At 40.6% G+C, this 17,881-nt stretch overlaps 2 protein-coding genes across 2 annotated transcripts in view; one reads left to right on the forward strand and one right to left on the reverse strand.

The window, feature by feature from the left end:
- Positions 1-4,452, forward strand: part of CHPT1 (choline phosphotransferase 1) — a 74,658-nt gene extending 70,206 nt beyond the window's left edge. Inside the window, exons 8-9 of the mRNA XM_063447193.1 lie at positions 1,302-1,412; positions 4,015-4,452. Coding sequence (XP_063303263.1) covers positions 1,302-1,412; positions 4,015-4,059 — 156 coding nt within the window. The 3' untranslated portion in view covers positions 4,060-4,452. The remainder of the gene's footprint in view (positions 1-1,301; positions 1,413-4,014) is intronic.
- SYCP3 (synaptonemal complex protein 3) overlaps positions 3,871-17,881 on the reverse strand; it is a 29,205-nt gene continuing 15,194 nt past the window's right edge. Inside the window, exons 6-9 of the mRNA XM_063447194.1 lie at positions 7,790-7,889; positions 6,537-6,635; positions 4,221-4,325; positions 3,871-4,094 (exon numbers count right to left, since the gene is read on the reverse strand). Of these exons, the coding sequence (XP_063303264.1) occupies positions 4,041-4,094; positions 4,221-4,325; positions 6,537-6,635; positions 7,790-7,889 (358 nt within the window). The 3' untranslated portion in view covers positions 3,871-4,040. The remainder of the gene's footprint in view (positions 4,095-4,220; positions 4,326-6,536; positions 6,636-7,789; positions 7,890-17,881) is intronic.

The following is a 17,881-nucleotide window of genomic DNA, read 5'->3' on the forward strand; positions in this document are numbered from 1 at the left end:
CCTATAAAGCATTGAACAATTCTAGCCCCTCTTATATCACTTCACAGATCCATAGGTATGCCCCTTCTCAGCCTCTCCGCTCTGCCCGTGACCTCCTGTCCACTGCTTGCACCCCTACAGCCAACTCACACTTGCAGGACTTCTCGCGGGCGGCTCCCTTGCTATGGAATAGCCTGCCTACTGCCATCAAACTCTCCCCTAATCTACAATCGTTTAAGAAGTGCCTTAAAAGACATCTCTTTAGGAAAGCTTATGGCCTCCCAGACTAACCTCTACCTCACATACCTGTCTCTTGTTCGCTCTGCTTCACTCTTACCTTATTTGATTGCTATTTCCTGGCCTAGTGTGTTTTATACCCCACCTTCTATAGACTGTAAGCTTGTTTGAGCAGGGTCCTCTTCAACCTATCGTTCAACCTATCGTTCCTGTAAGTTTTCTTGTAATTGTCCTATTTTAATATCTCATAATATTGTAAAGCGCTAAGCAATCTGTTGGCGCTATATAAATGGCAATGATGATGATGATAATAATAATAGTGGAGTTGCTATGTGAGAGAGAACATATGTTGCTGTTGGCTGTGGAAGCCCTGCCCTTCATGAGGGTGTGTGTGAGTTAGGTAACAAAAACAGCCATGAAACTGTCATGTCGTGAACACAAAAAACTGCCACTGACAGATTCTTCTTCCCAGCTAAATGAATGACCAGACCAGATGTTGTGAAGATCATAACTCATTGTTATACGAACATTTGTCCTGTTACAATTAATGTTATGCAACAACTGCGCTGACCGAAGTGCTTTTGCTAGGAAAGAAATCCTGTCAGTAACAGACATTTTTGTTAATAAAAGAGATATATGAACTTTGTTAAACACATAACAATGTGTGTTGCATATCAAAGTATTGCTGTGTATGCTCCTTGCCTCCCAATGTTTGTCTGTCAGCTGCATTGGATTAGCTGGTGGATAATCAGTGAGCAGTACTATTTTAATGGCTAAAAGAGTGCATTAGGAATAATAAAGAAAAAAAAGTGTATGCGTGAAATTATGCCGCATTGTAAATAGATGCAATACTTCAGAGGGCATATTGTAGAAGTTGATTTGCTGTTAGTTGAACACCGTCTGCATTGCACAGATTGGAATATGGACCCACAAGTTCAGTGTCAAACCTAATGGCAAAGGGTTATTTAAAATGAGAATAAAAAGTACTTTTCTAAAATCAGTCACTTATTTTTAGGACTATTTACAGTGCATTCATGATTTAAGTGTTTTGTTTTTTAATTAAATATGTTTTCTTGTTTTTACAGGCTATTTCTTTGTTTGAATTGATAAGATACTGCATAGGCCTTTGTCTGCAGATTTCTACACATCTTCGAATACATGTCTTCAGAATACCAACTATTCAAGCTGCTGAGCAGGTTCAAAACCAAAAACACACTGACTGACTGGTTGCCCATAAGGAGGAAAAGAAATGGGATGCAAATAGTACATCCAAATCCTATCATACTTAAAATAAATGCAGGTTCAAGGGGTGTTAATGTTACCAGCTGAGCATAATTGACAGTGGGTTTTTTTTGTTTTGTTTTTGAATGATCTTTAAAAAAGAAAAAAAAAACACAATTCAAGCTTGTCATAGTTGTGGGTAATTATAGGAAGAGGTATTTAATTTTAAGGATTTTCCAGTGTGAATATTTTTATGCTAATTTAGTATTATTAATTCATTAACAATGATCACAATTTGTATGTATAATACACACAAACCATATAAATAAATGGGATTCGTAATTTCCCATTAATATGGTTAATTTACAAATAATCATTGGATTTTAAAATACTAAAAAATACTTGTGTATATTCAAATAAAATACACATTTAATTTCTACTGAATTACATTTTAATGGTTTGTACAAATGATCTTGTAATCTTGTACTAATTAATACATATCTTCTCCTCCTCATGGGCATTAGCAAGTTCTGTCATTCTTACAAGTGGGGGAATTTGTTTTATTAAAGGGACACTCCGGTCACCATAAGAGCTTCATCTAAATAGTTATTTTGTCAGGAGGCCCCCCGGGTACACTCATACCTTACATGGTTACACCGTTCTCGAACAGTTTAACACCAAAGGTTGCCTCCAGAGCTGATCTTCAGGTCCCCCGGTGTCATCAGGCTTCTGAATCTGAGTTACAGGCAGCTTGGAGTGCTGAAGATCAGGGGCGCTGTTAATTAGCCAGAGCAGTCAGTTGACGCTCTAAGCCAATCAGTATCTCCCCATTCATAAAAAAGGTATGTACCGAGCTTCCTGTAACTCTAATTCAGAAGCTGGATACTGCCTGTAGAACTGGAGATCAGCATTGGAGGTAACATTTGTGGTTAAAACTATTCAAAATGGTTTAAGCCCTTAGAGTGCGCCTAGGGGCCTCCTGGCACCATAATTTCATTTAGATGAGGTTATGTTGACCGAAGGGATACTTTAATGTATTTTAATGCAGCTATTTATTTTCCACACGTTAATCCATTACATAAGAAATACAAAAATTTTTGAATGTGTTATTCAAAACACATTTCCCAAAAATGGGACTTTAAATTTGGGACTTTTATTTGTTTAACTATAGTTTATTTAATACGATCATTGGTTAAACAATGTTCCACGTTAATTTTTGAAATGTACAATAATGTTGAACTGGAACGTGTTAATTTTTGCCAGTTGTGACATGGGTGCTGTCTATACAGAATGTTCCAGGGAGTTGTATAAGTTATTTTCTTTTTTACAACAGAATTGAACTGATGTTGTTTTAAGTGATTTTATTTTAATGTTAATAAATGTCTTCTGGAGAGATGACTGTGTTTGCTTGAAATTCTGTAATTATTTTTTCCTTTGGTAAGGTCATTTTTTTAGACAAATGTTTCTCATTTAGAGTATAACCAAATATATATATATATACACACACACACACTCCTTAAATACACAAAACTATGCATCTTCAAAACTCTTTGTTAAAGGTGTACCTGTCATGATACATGATCATACAATAAAAATTCCAGATTCAGTGGAACAGTCCCAATTTTGGGGATTTTGATATACAGTTGTGGGTTTGTTGCCTTGGTCTCTCACTTCTAAGACTACCAAGGAAAAAGCCACAGAAAGTGCAGTGAGCACATCAAAAGTAATCTCAGAGGTCCTCTATGCATGTGCAGCCCTGAGTGGGTCGGTCAGAGCGGCTGTCTTTTTGGATTGGCCTCTTGTCATTGACTCTTGTTTCCCTCCAGATCCCACCCATACCTGCCAATTGTGGAAAGTAGGTATAATTACTTTTAATTGAAACGGTATACTATCTAATTGATGCATTTTGGAAGCAGAACGGCTAGCAAACATACTGCTTTTGAAATAAATATAAACAAATAAGTCCCTCCCATCACTTGTCAATCACTTTTCTGCATACAGGGCTGTATCAGTTGCATAGCACATATACAGAGAGCTGACTGAAGAATACAAGGAGAAAGTCATACATGCAGCCCTCCCGCTGTCTTGTAAAGCAACTACAGTGCATGCAATGTAGTGGCTGTTAATGCAGGATGAACTCACTTCATCAGAGAATGAAGGAATGGACTGCCAGATGCCACTTAATTGGAATACCAATATACCAAATATTGGTGATGATGGAGACATGCATTTTATAAAATATCTACAGTGTTAAATGTTGTTACTAAAAATGAACATGATATCATTGTCCTCAATGAACGTGTCTACTAATTTAAATTATACGAAATGATGGTGCATCCTACTATTCACAGTGAGGTCAATATTAATACTTTTTAATTAACATTTTATTAAGCAAACAAGTTGTCAGTTTTATAAAATCCACAATTTTTTTATTTTAAATACAATAATTAAAGGGTAGGGGGAAAAAAAGAAATAAAAACTTTTAACACTGGAAAATACCTCAACCGTATCTTGAATGTGGTGGTGGTCATATTGTTTAATAGTTTAATAATATTCTAATTATATCATGTTGCATAGGTACACGTTATACCTTCAGTGAACCATCAGAATAACATTGACTGAAGAGACTTGCGAACACTCGCCATCTCTTGTTGTTGCTGGCAGAAGAAAAAAGAAATAAGTTAACCTATTTTTATATTTATGCACTATATTTTTGTAATAAAGTTTCCAGGACATATGTTTATACCGTTCTATATACCAAACATTGTTGATTTTATACGTACTGTGTCCATCAAAATTTTCTTTTGTAAGAGGGCCATTTCTTTCTTGAGTTCATTCTGTGCCCCAGTGAGAAGGTGTTCATGGTTCTTTTCCAGGTCATGCATATTCTAACATACAAAAAAGTATTCATATTACAGCAAAACACCAGTGGGTTGCTTAGTAATTTTTATAGCACTTTAAACACATTTTATTAAAGTGAATCTATCATCAATACCTTGAATAATCCAAATGCATCTTTAACCCCTTAAGGACCAAACTTCTGGAATAAAAGGGAATCATGACGTGTCACACACGTCATGTGTCCTTAAGGGGTTAAGTACTGATACTGTATAAAAAGTGTGGAGTAGTTTCTATTTGTTTAACACAAGAACCCAACTTTTATTGTATTTTTTATTTTTTATTTTTTACATTTTGGAATAAACCTCACAGAGCTGCTAAGTTTGTAATTCCCATTTGCAAAACCCTAAATACCAGTTAAGAGAAACTCACTTTTGTATTTCATGTAAATGGCCAACAAAAAAAGTAGTGTTTAGTGCTTTTAGTTATTTACTCAGAAAAGAAAAATACTCTCTGTAATGTCTTTCAGCAAAGTTTGTTTACAAAATAAAACCACATTATAGCAATATCCCACATGCATGTGCACAACTTACAGAAAATGTAGTTGGAGGTATGCATATATTAACAATCATGGGGCACTATCTGTTAAAGGGAACCTATAGTCACCAAAACAACTTTGGGTTTATAAAGCAGTTTTAGTGTATAGATCATACTCCTGCAGTCTCACTGTCCAATTGTTTGCCATTTAGGAGTTAACTCATTTTGTATATACAGCCCTAGTCACACCTCCCTGCATGTGAGTTACACAGCCTTCCTAAACACTTCCTGTAAAGTGAAATCTAATGTTTACACTTCTTTATTGTACAGTCTGCTTAATTTACAGTTTACCTCCTGTTCTGTTAATAGCTTGCTAAAGCTAGACTCTACAAGAGCCTTCTATGTGTTAAAATTCAATTTACACAGCAGGAGTTTAAAACATGTTAACACCTGATTGAAAATGAAACCATTTTTTCATGCAGGTTGCGAGTCACAGCCAGGGGATGTGTGGCTAGCGCTGCATAAACAGAAACAAGTAATTTAACTTCTAAATGACAGAATTGAGCAGTGAGTCTTCAGAGACCTGATCTATACACAAAAACTGATTCATTAGGCTAAAGTTGCTTTGCTTACTATAGTGTCTATTTAAATCCACTACAACATTTGTGTGGTGGAGGTAAGCAATTATTTACCTCTGCAGCATATGAAAGAAAATACTGCAATGATATATAGTGGAGTGACTATAATGTTATTTACATCTATAGATATCACTTAGTTTTTTTTTCCTAAGTGCAGTGTTTAATTTCTGTGGGAGATGAATGATTGTGGGTGGACCGTGCATTTGACATGAAGATTGTTTTCCACTGAAATGCATTGAAGCCACCATGAGTATACTGTGCAAGAAGTCTACCATTTACACTGGTTCATGTGTACCTGGTGTATTCAGTATACTCTCAAAATGTTCACAATTGATAGGTGGTGCTGCACACTTACTGCAGTGTGCACATTTCTGTACACTCTAAACTGGAACAGCATCATTCAGAATGAAGTGCAGAGAGAAATATAGGATGTGGGATAAAAATATATTTTTTCTAAATACTCTTACTAATTTACTAGCATGGTAAAAAATCTGGAATATGCATTCCAATATTACCTTATACTTTTAGAGTATTCTTCAAATACAAATTCCAGTTAAATCTAATAATACAACATTGTTTCTCTGACACTTAACTGCATGACAAAACGGTTATTCTAAAAAAAATAAAAAAAATATGCACTTTTCATGATAGATTCCCTTTAATTTAATTAGCAAACTACACACATACATAGAGTATTTATTGAATTATGTTACTGAAGTGAGTCAAAATCTACTGTAAGCTACATTTCTTCTAGGTTTAACTTGGTATATACCTAAATGAGGATTTCAATAATGTACTCTGAGTATTCTACTACAGCACAGTCACATCCTCATTTAGTTATGGGAATATGGATGAAATCCTGAATTAATGCCTATAGCTAATTTACTGGTTAATGTGAAAAACAGACCTCAGTAGTATGATATCATTTTATTTTTTATTTTTTTTCATAAATCATGATGATTCACAGTCAGTCAGTAACCTTGGTCGCTATTGTAAAATCCTTACATGTCTATATTGATATCATTTCAATTTCTATTCATGTACTTCTAACGTTTGACCTCAATAAAGAAACTGCATGTGAAATACCTTTAAGAACTGGTCATATAGTTGTTTGATTGTTTTAAGTCTTTGGCTTTGCACTATTCTTGCCTGTTGGAAAAGCTTCTGTTGCTGGCGAAACATGTTCTGGATTGAAATATAATGGAGATGGTCTGTTTTTTTTATTTATTTATTTGTTTATGATCATATTACACAAAGGTATCATTCACCTATCTGCATTTGTACGGTTTAGAAAATACATATATTTATAATATAAATCTGTTTCAATGCAAGTATGGCCAAAATGTTAACATTAAGGAATACCATAACCACTACAGCCCACCAAGAGTGCACAGGTGCCATGCCAGTGTAACTTGTCAAGCCATTTTAGAATGGTTTGATGCAGCTAATAAGCGCAGCCCTGCAGGAGATGTAGTCCCAGGCACCTGGTGGGCTCTAAAACAATTTGACTAATTACACTAGGAGTTGCCAGGGCACTCCTTGCACCATAACCACCACAGAGGGATGTTTGTCCCCCCACCCCCTACTCTTCTATAGGGCTGCTCTGCTTTTAAATATATGGGCCTAACATTTCTTCAGCCCAGACCTGTCATCATTCTGTAAGCTCCCTGTGTTGTGCCTTCTTTCCTCCTGCAGACCTTGATTTTTAGCTGACAGGCATGAAAACAGAGCTTGGATGTAAACCATTTATGATAATTGGCATTTCTGTTTGCCATTACAACTTATACGCTGGTTTTAATTAAAAAAAACAATCTATACACGGCTGCTACACAGTGCTTTTATAGTCTGGTGCACAAACAACACTAAGCTATGGAACCCTGTTTAACAGACATGCACAGGATGGTAGACAGGATGACAGTCCTACATGTAGATATATATTTACTACTTTTCTGCCTGTGTGCCCTCTCTTTGTCATGCTAGCTGCTTGTCTAGTCTAAATACAATAAGGCTAAGGCAGAATGTATGTTAGTATGAGGGGCATTGCTTAGGAGGCATGCTTATAGTGCTGAAAGCTGCAATACTTTTACTTTATTTTTGCAAACACTATACATATTTGAGCATTTTTTAAAAATGCAGCATATTCATGAGGCCAAAACATATCAAATGAGTTAAAGATGTTTTAGAATCTGGATAAAAAAGCCCAGTTCCCTCTGTCTAATTTAATAATCCCTCATCCCTCTGTATCTGTGCGGCTAGGAATTCCCAAGCCCATGCACATATAATATATATATATACCGTATATATTTTTTTTTTTTTACAGTCATGATTAAGACACTTACTGTTACTTTCTCTTCCTGTTCTTCTGCTTTTTGTACATCAACCTCCCATTGCTGAAATAATGATAGGAATTGTTGAGAATATTCATTGCTCAGCTTCAACCTGTTATGAAATACCAGATAACAAGTTAATACACGCGCATATTTGGGCTTTCTAGTTTACTATGCTAATATTGGATGGTCACTTTCTGAATAAACTAAGTTCACTGGGTATTGCTACGTCTCTTTCTGTTAGACTGATGCATATAAATTTGTATTCATTTTCTCCCCCCATAGCATAACATTTTAACACATATTAGCCTGAAAGTTTTTTTTCCCGGAGTTGGATATAAACCAATACATATTTGGAGGCACAACAACCAAGAATAATATTGGGAGTTCTGCATGGCAACATTTTAGGATAAGTATGACTGGGCTTTTTAGGTTTTCCTGGAATGCAGAAGCCAGGGCCAAAAACTAGTAGCCATACAAAATGTTCTTTGACTCATTGATTGAGTGTGAGCAGATGCTGCATTCAGTGTTTCTTTCAGCACAGAATGAGGTCATTCTATTATCAAAATGTAAAAAATGTTCCAAACCATTGTAAGTATTGTTTTGATACATTTTAGTAATGAATGCGCTGTTTTTGTACTGTTTTTTTTTTTCATTTTTTTTTTATTCTTTATTTTTATTGTGCATGGGATTTACAGCACTGCTTGCATAGCCACAACAGCTTTTACAAGCGCAATAGTATTTGAACATAGGTACGTTATGCGTTAAACTTGCACATTTTTACATTTGGTGGTTTGTATAATGGGATTGTGTTAAAGAATCTCCCATGGGAGATTTGCGTTATGTTTATAGATCTTATGTGTTAGTCAGGTATGCCTAGATTGGGTGGGTGTGTAGTGTTGGTTTGTCTGAGAGGGTCTAGGCGGGTGCTGAGGGGGCTTAAGCTGTTTGTCAGCTTACGTTTGGTTGGTGGAGGCTGAGGGGCCCCTGCATAGGCGTTGCGTAGTGGTTCCATAGGGGGTATGGATCGTTCCTTAGGGGTTTGGAGGAGTTGTGCGTATTGATTCGCTATGTGTGGAGCGCTACGTACATCTGGCTGAGCAGGCTAATACGCAGCCAACTGTTAGGGATTGTGATAGTAGGGTAGCTTATTGTGTGGCAGGTGGGTTAGTAATTCCCGTACCTGTCGGCTATCATAGGCCCCGCTGTGTCAGAGGGAGGGGGGGGTGCTTGGGCCCCTCGGAGTAGTTCGCCCTCATCTGAGAGGGTGTTTGTGGGGGGTGGGTGCCATCTCGGTTCTTTATATTTTTTTAGCCCAGTTTTGGGAGTTTGGGAGCCCAGTTCATAGCTGGCTGTTGTGCACCTTAAAAACATATACATGAACTGAAAATATTAAAAGTTAAACACATTCTAAACCATATTGTGATGCATTGAGCTCTGCGCGGGTTTTCAGCCACCTTGTCTAGTTGTTTCAGGGTGAATTAAGCTCAGTCCTGCCAGGGGTCAGATTCCCCGGATGTCGTGGCTCTTGGTGTGAACGTGGTTGTGGTCGTTGGGTCCCATGTGTTGGGTGGCTTGTCTCGAGGTGCGCTTACGGTCTGGCCTTCTATGCCCAATGATGTAAGGAAGGTGGGTATGTCTGCTCCAGATTCTAGCGTGCGAACAGTCCCGTTGTGTGTAGCTAGCAGAGTTCCAGAGGGGCCCCATCTGTATACCACCCCTGCGGACCTGAGTTGGGAGGTGACCGGTGCTAGTGATTTGGAGTGTTGCTCTTGTTAAGTCCTGGTAAAAGGTTAGAGAGGCGCCTTCAAAGGACAGCAGTGTTTTATCCTTCAGGGCCAGCATAATGTGGGCTTTATCTTGCGAGGTGGAGCAGCGGAGTATGACGTCCCGTATTTGGCCGGGTTTTGCCGTGGGCGAGCCTGGTATTCTGTGTGCTCCATTAATGGATAGTTTCCTGGCCATTGGGTGGGGTAGAATGCTCACCAGCAGTCGCCTGGTGTAGTGTGGTAGCTCGTCTGCTGTGATGTTGGCAGGGACACCCCTTATCTTGATGTGGTTGCGGCGTTGTCTGTCTTCGAATGCAGTCATCCTGAGGGACAGGGCTGACTGATGGAATGTGTCTTTAAGTGTGGTCAGTTCAGCGTTGATGTTAGTTTCTGTTTGTGTTACTCGGCCTGTGACTGCCTGTATGTCTGATCTGAGTTGCTGGAGGTCTGCAGCCCAGACCTTGTGGATGTCTGCCAGCAGTGCTTTTAAATCTGCTTTGGTGGTGGGGGCAGTGCCGTCATAGGGCTCTGGGGGTGTAGCCTGACCTTTCTGAGGGTCCTGTGTGGCCCCTACCTTGTCGCTTGTCCCTGTGGCCTCCAGGTGTGAGGGCTGCTGTGCGTCTGCGGGAGTTTTGGCCTGTGCCGGCTTTGTAGCATGGAGCTGATGTCTCTGTCCCTCAGCCGCCGTATTCGGTCCATTGCTGGCATCGGGGTTGGTCGCGGGGGCGAGGTGTCTGACCCGTACAGGTTGATTCCCGCGTTTCGGTTAGCCAGATCGCCCAGGCTGTAGGCTCGTGGTGCGCGGTAGGCCCCAGGCCTGCGTTTTCCCTTAGGCTGCTTGGGCGGCTGAAAGAATGGCATCGGCGGGTGCCGGACCGCTCCGTGAGGCAGGTCAGTCGGGTTGGGATGGTAGATGGGGCAGGATGCCTTAGATTTTGGGGTGTAATTTGGGCTAGTTGCGCGGAGCTGGCCGAGATGGCATCCGACCCAGTTGGTGGCAAGCTCCGCCCAACGGTACTGTGTTTTAGGTGCTTTATATTTGCACCATGTTTACACAATTTTTTTAGATTTTTTTTATTATTTTTTCCCTGGCACTAAAATTATATTTGCACTATTTCCCTGTGCATATTTACTGAAATCAAAAGCTATTTCAATCAAACTTATAACATTTTAACTTTTTAAACAATTTAACAGGTCACGTTACATTTTAACATAGGACCCCTTATTTGATCGCAGCTTCACAAGTCTTGCATCCATTGAACTTGTGAGTTTTTGGACAGTTTCTGCTTGAATTTGTTTGCAAGATGTCAGAATAGCCTCCCAGAGCTGCTGTTTGGATGTAAACTGCCTCCCACCCTCATTGATCTTTTGCTTGAGGATGCTCCAAAGGTTCTAAATAGGATTGAGGTCAGGGGAGGATGGAGGCCACACCATGACTTTCCTTTTACCCCCATAGCAGCCATTGATGCAGAGGTATTCTTTGCAGCATGAGATGGTGCATTGTCATGTCATGCATGAAGATGATTTTATTACGGAAAGCATAGTTCTTCCTTCTGTACCAGGGAAGAAAGTGGTCAGTCAGAAACTCCACATACTTTGCAGAGGTCATCTTTACACCTTCAGGGACCCTAAAGGGGCCGACCACCTCTCTTCCCATGATTCCGGCCCAAAACATGACTCCACCATGCATGCGCATTAGGTCTCCTCGGCGGGCGGGATCAGTCTTGCCCACCGGCTAACGTAAGAAAGAGGAGGAGCGGCAGCGAGCAAAAACCACCGCCGAGGGACATCGGTGGGGGTCTCAGGTAAGTGATTGAAGGGGTTTTCACCCCTTCAGCAACCAGGGATGGGGGGTGGGAGTTCCTGGCACTGGAGTGTCCCTTTAATGTGCATTGCATAGTATTGTATAATAGTAGTATAATATAATAGTTTTAGCACTTTTTTTTAGTGCTATTTGCACTATTTATTTTGGGAACTTTTGCACTTTCACTATCTGTGTATTGTTACTATGGTAATTATGTGTTTTTTTTTTATAGTGGGATTTATACCTGCTTTCTAATTACTATGTATTTTTAAGCACCTTTTATTTTGTATACCAGTGGTCCCCAAACCTTTTAGGTTCAAGGCGCCCTTAATATTTTAATATTTATCCAAGGCGACCGAAGTCAAACATTTTTTAGGTTGGAGCTCCAATATTCCCGCTGTAGACTTCTTGTAGCTGAGGAAGCAATACAATATCCAAGGCACAATCCCCCCAGTAACTGGACGACACACAGTTCTGGGAGTCAACTGATTTCTATTCAGCCACAGCTGGCTTTTATGCAACTCCCCATGCAAGGGGTTTCTTACATCATATTCCAGGGACATTCCCCTAGTGGACCTGAGAGGGGACAAGTAAATAGTTCACAAACTCCTCCTCTGTGCCCGGAAGATAATTGAGTAAGAACAACTCTTTAAAGGGCCACTATAGGCACCCAGACCACTTCAGCTCAATGAAGTGGTCTGGGGGCCAGATCCCTCTAGGTTTAACAGGAAAAAAGGGGAGAAAAGGCTGCGCCAAGAGATACAATAAAATAAGTCCCAATAAAAATATAAAAAGGATATATATAAATATATATAAAAGTCAATATAAAAAGGAGGATAAATGTCTATGTTGCGCTGGTGTTCTCTCTTCTTATGATGCTTTGGATCCTCCCGTGATATGTAAAATATAAAAGGGAAAAGGACCAATGGTGCAGATTGTGGGGTACGTGGAAAATGAAGAATAAAGATGTAATAAACTCACATTTGTATGAGCTATAACCAGCTCAGGTGGAATGGGCGTTCTGCAGTATAATCCCTGCTAGTAGGATATCAGGAAATTCTGATCCACTGGTGCTGTCCAATTCTCAGGAGAAGGGAGAAAAATATATAACAGATAGTGCTCTCTGAAGATAAGATGTGGTATATACAAAACAAAATAAATATACTCACAGTATACAGTGCAGATGACACTGCACTTGAGATACGGCGTGGGTGGTATAATCCCCACCTTAGGATATATAAAATGCCAGGAAAGGCTAATATAAAATTGGAGTGATAAAAATATATATAATAAAAATATGAATGGCACAGAGATAAAGCCAAACGTAATTTATTATTAAAAGTATACAATAAGTATATAGTAATAAAAGTATAATAATACTCCCTCTAGGTTTAACCCTGCAGCTGAAAACAAAGCAGTTTAAGAGAAACTTCTATGTTTCACTACGTGTTAATCCAGTATCTAGCGGCTGTCTCACTGACAGCCGCTAGAGGAGCTTCCGCGATTCTCACTGTGAAGATGCTGGACGTCCATAGGAAAGCATTGAGTAATGCTTTCCTATGGTGCCGTTTGAATGAGCGCGCTGCGCATGCGCATTCGGATCTGACGTCGGCAGGGTGTGGAGAGTTCCCCAACACAGAGGAAGCCCAGTGCTGGAGAAAGGAAAGTGGCTGAAGGGGAGGGGGGCCCTAATGACCCTATAGTGCCCATAAAAAGTTTGTTTTCCTGGCACTATAGTGCTCCTTTAACCCCTTAAAACCGGAGGTACTACTACGCCCTATTCTAAGCGGCTCTAAACAACGCAGAGCGTAATAGTGCGCCCTCCGTTTTTTTTTACTTTCCCAGGGAGTCCCCCGCGGCAGATCCTTCCTCCTGCGCCCCCCCGGCCATGTGAGAGTGAGGTCCTTGCGAGGACCTCACAATCACATGGCCGGGTTAGCTGCCTGCTGCATTGCCAGCAGGGGGCCTGCCTGTAATGACAGGTAGTCCCCCTGCTGGCTGGAAATAAAATAAATTAAAGTTAAAATAAGTGTTAAAAAAAAAATTATATACTTAGATCATATATATATATATATATATATATATACACACACACATACACATACACTGTCTAGGTGTATTTTACTATTAATATATATATAATTATATATAAATATCAAATTACACGTAGACTGATACTGATTAAATATATATATATATATATATATATAATATAAAAAAATATGTAAATACGTTAAAAAATTAAATAATTTTTTTTTTTAAATATATAGATGTGTGTTATTTAATTCTAACTGTATTGTGATATTAATATATATCTATATTTATATCAAAATACACGTAGAACGAAATATATATATCTATATACATAAATATATACGTATATATCACTATATATATATATATATATATATATATACACACACACACCTATATATAAATAAAAATATTTTTAAAAATTATATATATATAAAAACATCCGTATATATATATATATATATATACACATATATTAATTCTACATATATATTTATGTAATATTTTTACATAATTAGGTATCTTAATTAATTAAAAATAGCGGGACCTGCCTGACAACCCATGCCGAAAGTATAGGGAATTTAATTTGCTAGCACTATGGGGGCGGGGCCGGGCCGCCGAGCAGAGCGGTCGCAGGGACCATCAGCTCCTGCATATGATGCCTGGAAATACAGAATCTGACCACTCATACCACCCAAACCTGCAACCATCGATGGGTAAGAGCTGCCCGAACCGGGGAGAGGCTTGCTCTTAGAGTCTTAGTCCCCCGGAGGGGAGATCTCAGCTGCACCAGGCGGGACCTTTCCTGGCGGTGAGTGGAGTGGACGGCCGCCGCTCCACTATCCCGCCCGACGGAGCCCGAAAACCTCCTCTGTGCGGACCCAGCCCCGGTCCCCCCCCCCTTCTGGGCCGGGGGTGATCCCGGCCCTCACGCCACAGTCAAAGCTGGAACTTGCCTGACCGCTGCGAAGGCCCAAAGCCTGAAGCCAAGATGGCGACGGCCACGAGTAAAAGCATCAACTCACAGTGCCAGAAACAGCCCGCCGCACCTCACATCCTAACAAATGAGTACCAACAGAGGCAGGGAGATGACAGGGCTGCACCTCAAAGACCGCTGCCAGTGCCGTCCCATGGGGGATCCACCTTTTCTACTGCCCACCTGTGAGTTGCTGGATAACTCCAAAACGGCAATGAAGCCTTACCTAAAATGGCGGCTGCCACATGCATGGCCGACAGCAGGGAGCAAGAGGGTTATACCACTGAGCCACTGGGCTCAACAAGGTCCCAGCAGACTTTTAAAGAAACCTGACATGCCTGAGTTTGACTGCTACAACTTCATGGGAACAAGCCCAGCACTTGCCAACCGGGACCCCTCAAGCAACATCAGCTGCGGTACTGCGAAGACCGAGACGCCTACTACAGGGCATGACCCATCTTAAACTCCTCATCCTGAATTCGGCAATGAAATCGCAAATGGCATCGCAGCCTCTACCAAGCGTCCGGCCCCGCATCATCTGGAAACCACTCTGGTTAGTGGTGGGACTATCCTGTTTGCTGATGGACACACCGAAACAGGACTGTGCTATAATTACGGAGGGCATCGATTGCCTCCTGCAAACCTGCTGTCGCACACATCCAAGCCTAAGCAATGCATTAGTTCAGTTTCTGTTATTTTATTTTGTTGATAAGCCATATGCTCCTATTAGTCTCCTGTTGCTATGGGCACTTTCGGTCCCCCGGATGGGTGATACTTCTTCTAGCATGTCTGAAAGCACGGTTAAAACCACGAGTACAATTGATAGGCATTCAGAGCGTTAGACTACCATTATATGCTTGCCTTCTCTCAGTTAGTAATTAATTGCACTGTACTCTCCTAGCATGTTACACTATACCTTAAGCGCCAACAGAGCATGTTGACTACTTCATCTCCCACTATGTCTCTGAGTATGTATAGCTAAGTACCTCTCTTTTAATCGCTAATTTAGAACCTTAACGACAGCGCTGCTTTTATGGTTTGCTCTATGTCTCTAAGCTACCCGAATCTTAAAGATAGCGTAACAAGCAACCATTTCATCACTGCATAAGCAGACAAGTGAGATGTAACACTTTCGAGTCAACTATTAGAATTTAACTAAACGTAAACGTAGAATGCAACTAAACGTAAACCTAAACTACTGTAATATTATAAAAATGTGCCAATGTACCGAATGCCATGACATGTAATACCAATGTTTGTTTATTATACTGGATGTCGCTGTTGTGGCGCATACCGGCTATTTGTTTAATCTGTGCACACCCAAAATAAAGAATTTAAAAAAAAAAAAAAATTGCTAGCACTATATATTAAAACCTACAACTTTCCAAGACACCATAAAACCTGTACATGGGGGGTACTGTTTTACTCGGGAGACTTCGCTGAACACAAATATTAGTGTTTTAAAACAGTAAGATGTATTACAACGATGATATTGCCAGTAAAAGTGAAGTTTTTTGAATTTTTCACGCACAAACAGCACTTACACGGACGATATTATTGCTGTGATACTTTTTACTGTTTTGAAACACAAATATTTGTGTTCAGCGAAGTCTCCCGAGTACAACAGTACTCCTCATGTACAGGTTTTATGGTGTTTTCAAAAGTTACAGCGCCAAATATAAGGCTTGTGTTTCATTTTTTTCACATTAAAATTTCACATTAAGATTGGTTACGTTGCCTTTGAGACCCTATGGTAGCCCAAGAATGAAAATGACCCCTATGATGGCATACCATTTGCAATAGTAGACAACCCAAGGTATTGCAAATGGGGTATGTCCAGTCTTTTTTAGTAGCCACTTAGTCACAAACACTGGCCAAAATTGGTGTTTTTTGCATTTTTCACACACAAACAAATACTAACACTATTTTTGCCCAGTGTTTGTGACCAAATGACTACTAAAAAAGACTGGACATACCCCATTTGCAATACCTTGGGTTGTCTACTATTGCAAATGGTATGCCATTATGGGTGTAAATTTTATTCCTGGGCTACTATACAGTCTCAAAGGCAACGTAACCAATCTGGCGAATTTCAATTTCAAATGTAACGTGCTATATTTGACCCTGTAACTTCCAAAAACACCATAAAACCTGTACATAGGGGGTACTGTTTTACACGTGAGACTTTGCTGAATACAAATATGTGTATTTTATTGCAGTAAAAGCAAACAGTATTATGACATTGACAGTTAAAATGTCATGTAGAACTAAAATAATAACAAATGTCTTATTTTCTCTAATTTTTTTCATATTAAATTATGTTTCATAGCTAAATACTTGATATTAAGTGAAAGCCCCTTTTCCCCTGAATAGAATGATATATAATAAGGGTGGGTGCATTTAATATGAAAGAGGTGAATTACAGTTGGACAGACATGTAGTTCAAATGCTAGGTTTTGTTTACATTTTGTTTTGTTCACAACGTGTACATTTGGCTCAGTCCTTAAGGGGTTAATTACATTATCTCCCAGGTACAGAAAATATACAATATTGTAAAACAGCATAAAACATATTTTAGTGGAGGCGGAGCCTGACCACATAGCTGGCTAGACGTGGGGGACAAGAGCTCCTGCTAGGCGAGCAGAATAACGAGCATAATCGACGGCTATATAGCCCAAAGACTCATCGGGGTGCACTACCCATGTCGGGGGTGCACTCCTGAATCGAGAGATACTTCTCTGGAGCCCGTCGGGGCCGGGGGAGCGAGACGCCAGGTGCGGCCTACTGGAGTTTGAGCTGGGGAGAGGCGGCCGCTCTCTCCGGCACCAGATCCCCCCACCGAATTTGCTGATCTACCATTTCCTCCCATTTCCTACCATTTTAAGGCACATTCAAGATGGCCGCTCCACAGAGACCAAAGGGACAGAGCACAGGCACCCAATCAACCACTCACCCCCTGGAAGCCCTCGACAGACTCTGTCTGGACCTCTGCTCAGCACTGTGTGATCGGGGAATTCCCTACAATCGAGCAGCGCGAGTGGTGGCCTCGTGGATCCGCCCTGCAACCCGCCGACGCCATTATGGGCTTTCACTTCAGGCATTCAAAGCGACCATCCGACCACGCAGGCACCAAAACCCGCTACGGCGGGAAACCAAACCAGGCTACCTGGGCGCACGCACCCGCTCCCACCCACACAGGAGCCGGGACACCAAGCAACCCCTAAACTCCAGCGATTCACCTCAGCAAAGAACCTTGGACCAGCGTGACACTGCTCTTCTCTCCAAGGCGGTGGCTAAACGCCGTGCCGCTATACAGGAGACAGCCTCACTGAAACATGCCCAGAAAAGCGCCGGTCATGCAACGATACATCTGCTCAGATCAGACTCGACTGAAGACCGACACCCGTCACAGAGCACCACGCTGGGTCATGGAATGGACTACCCACCAAAGCACACCAGTGGTATCGGGTGAAGTACAGCAGCTACCTGCGTTCCGGCTGCCAGTCTGGACACAGAGCAGG

This window comes from Pelobates fuscus, chromosome 3, assembly GCF_036172605.1.
Source record: "Pelobates fuscus isolate aPelFus1 chromosome 3, aPelFus1.pri, whole genome shotgun sequence".
Lineage (NCBI taxonomy): Eukaryota > Metazoa > Chordata > Amphibia > Anura > Pelobatidae > Pelobates > Pelobates fuscus.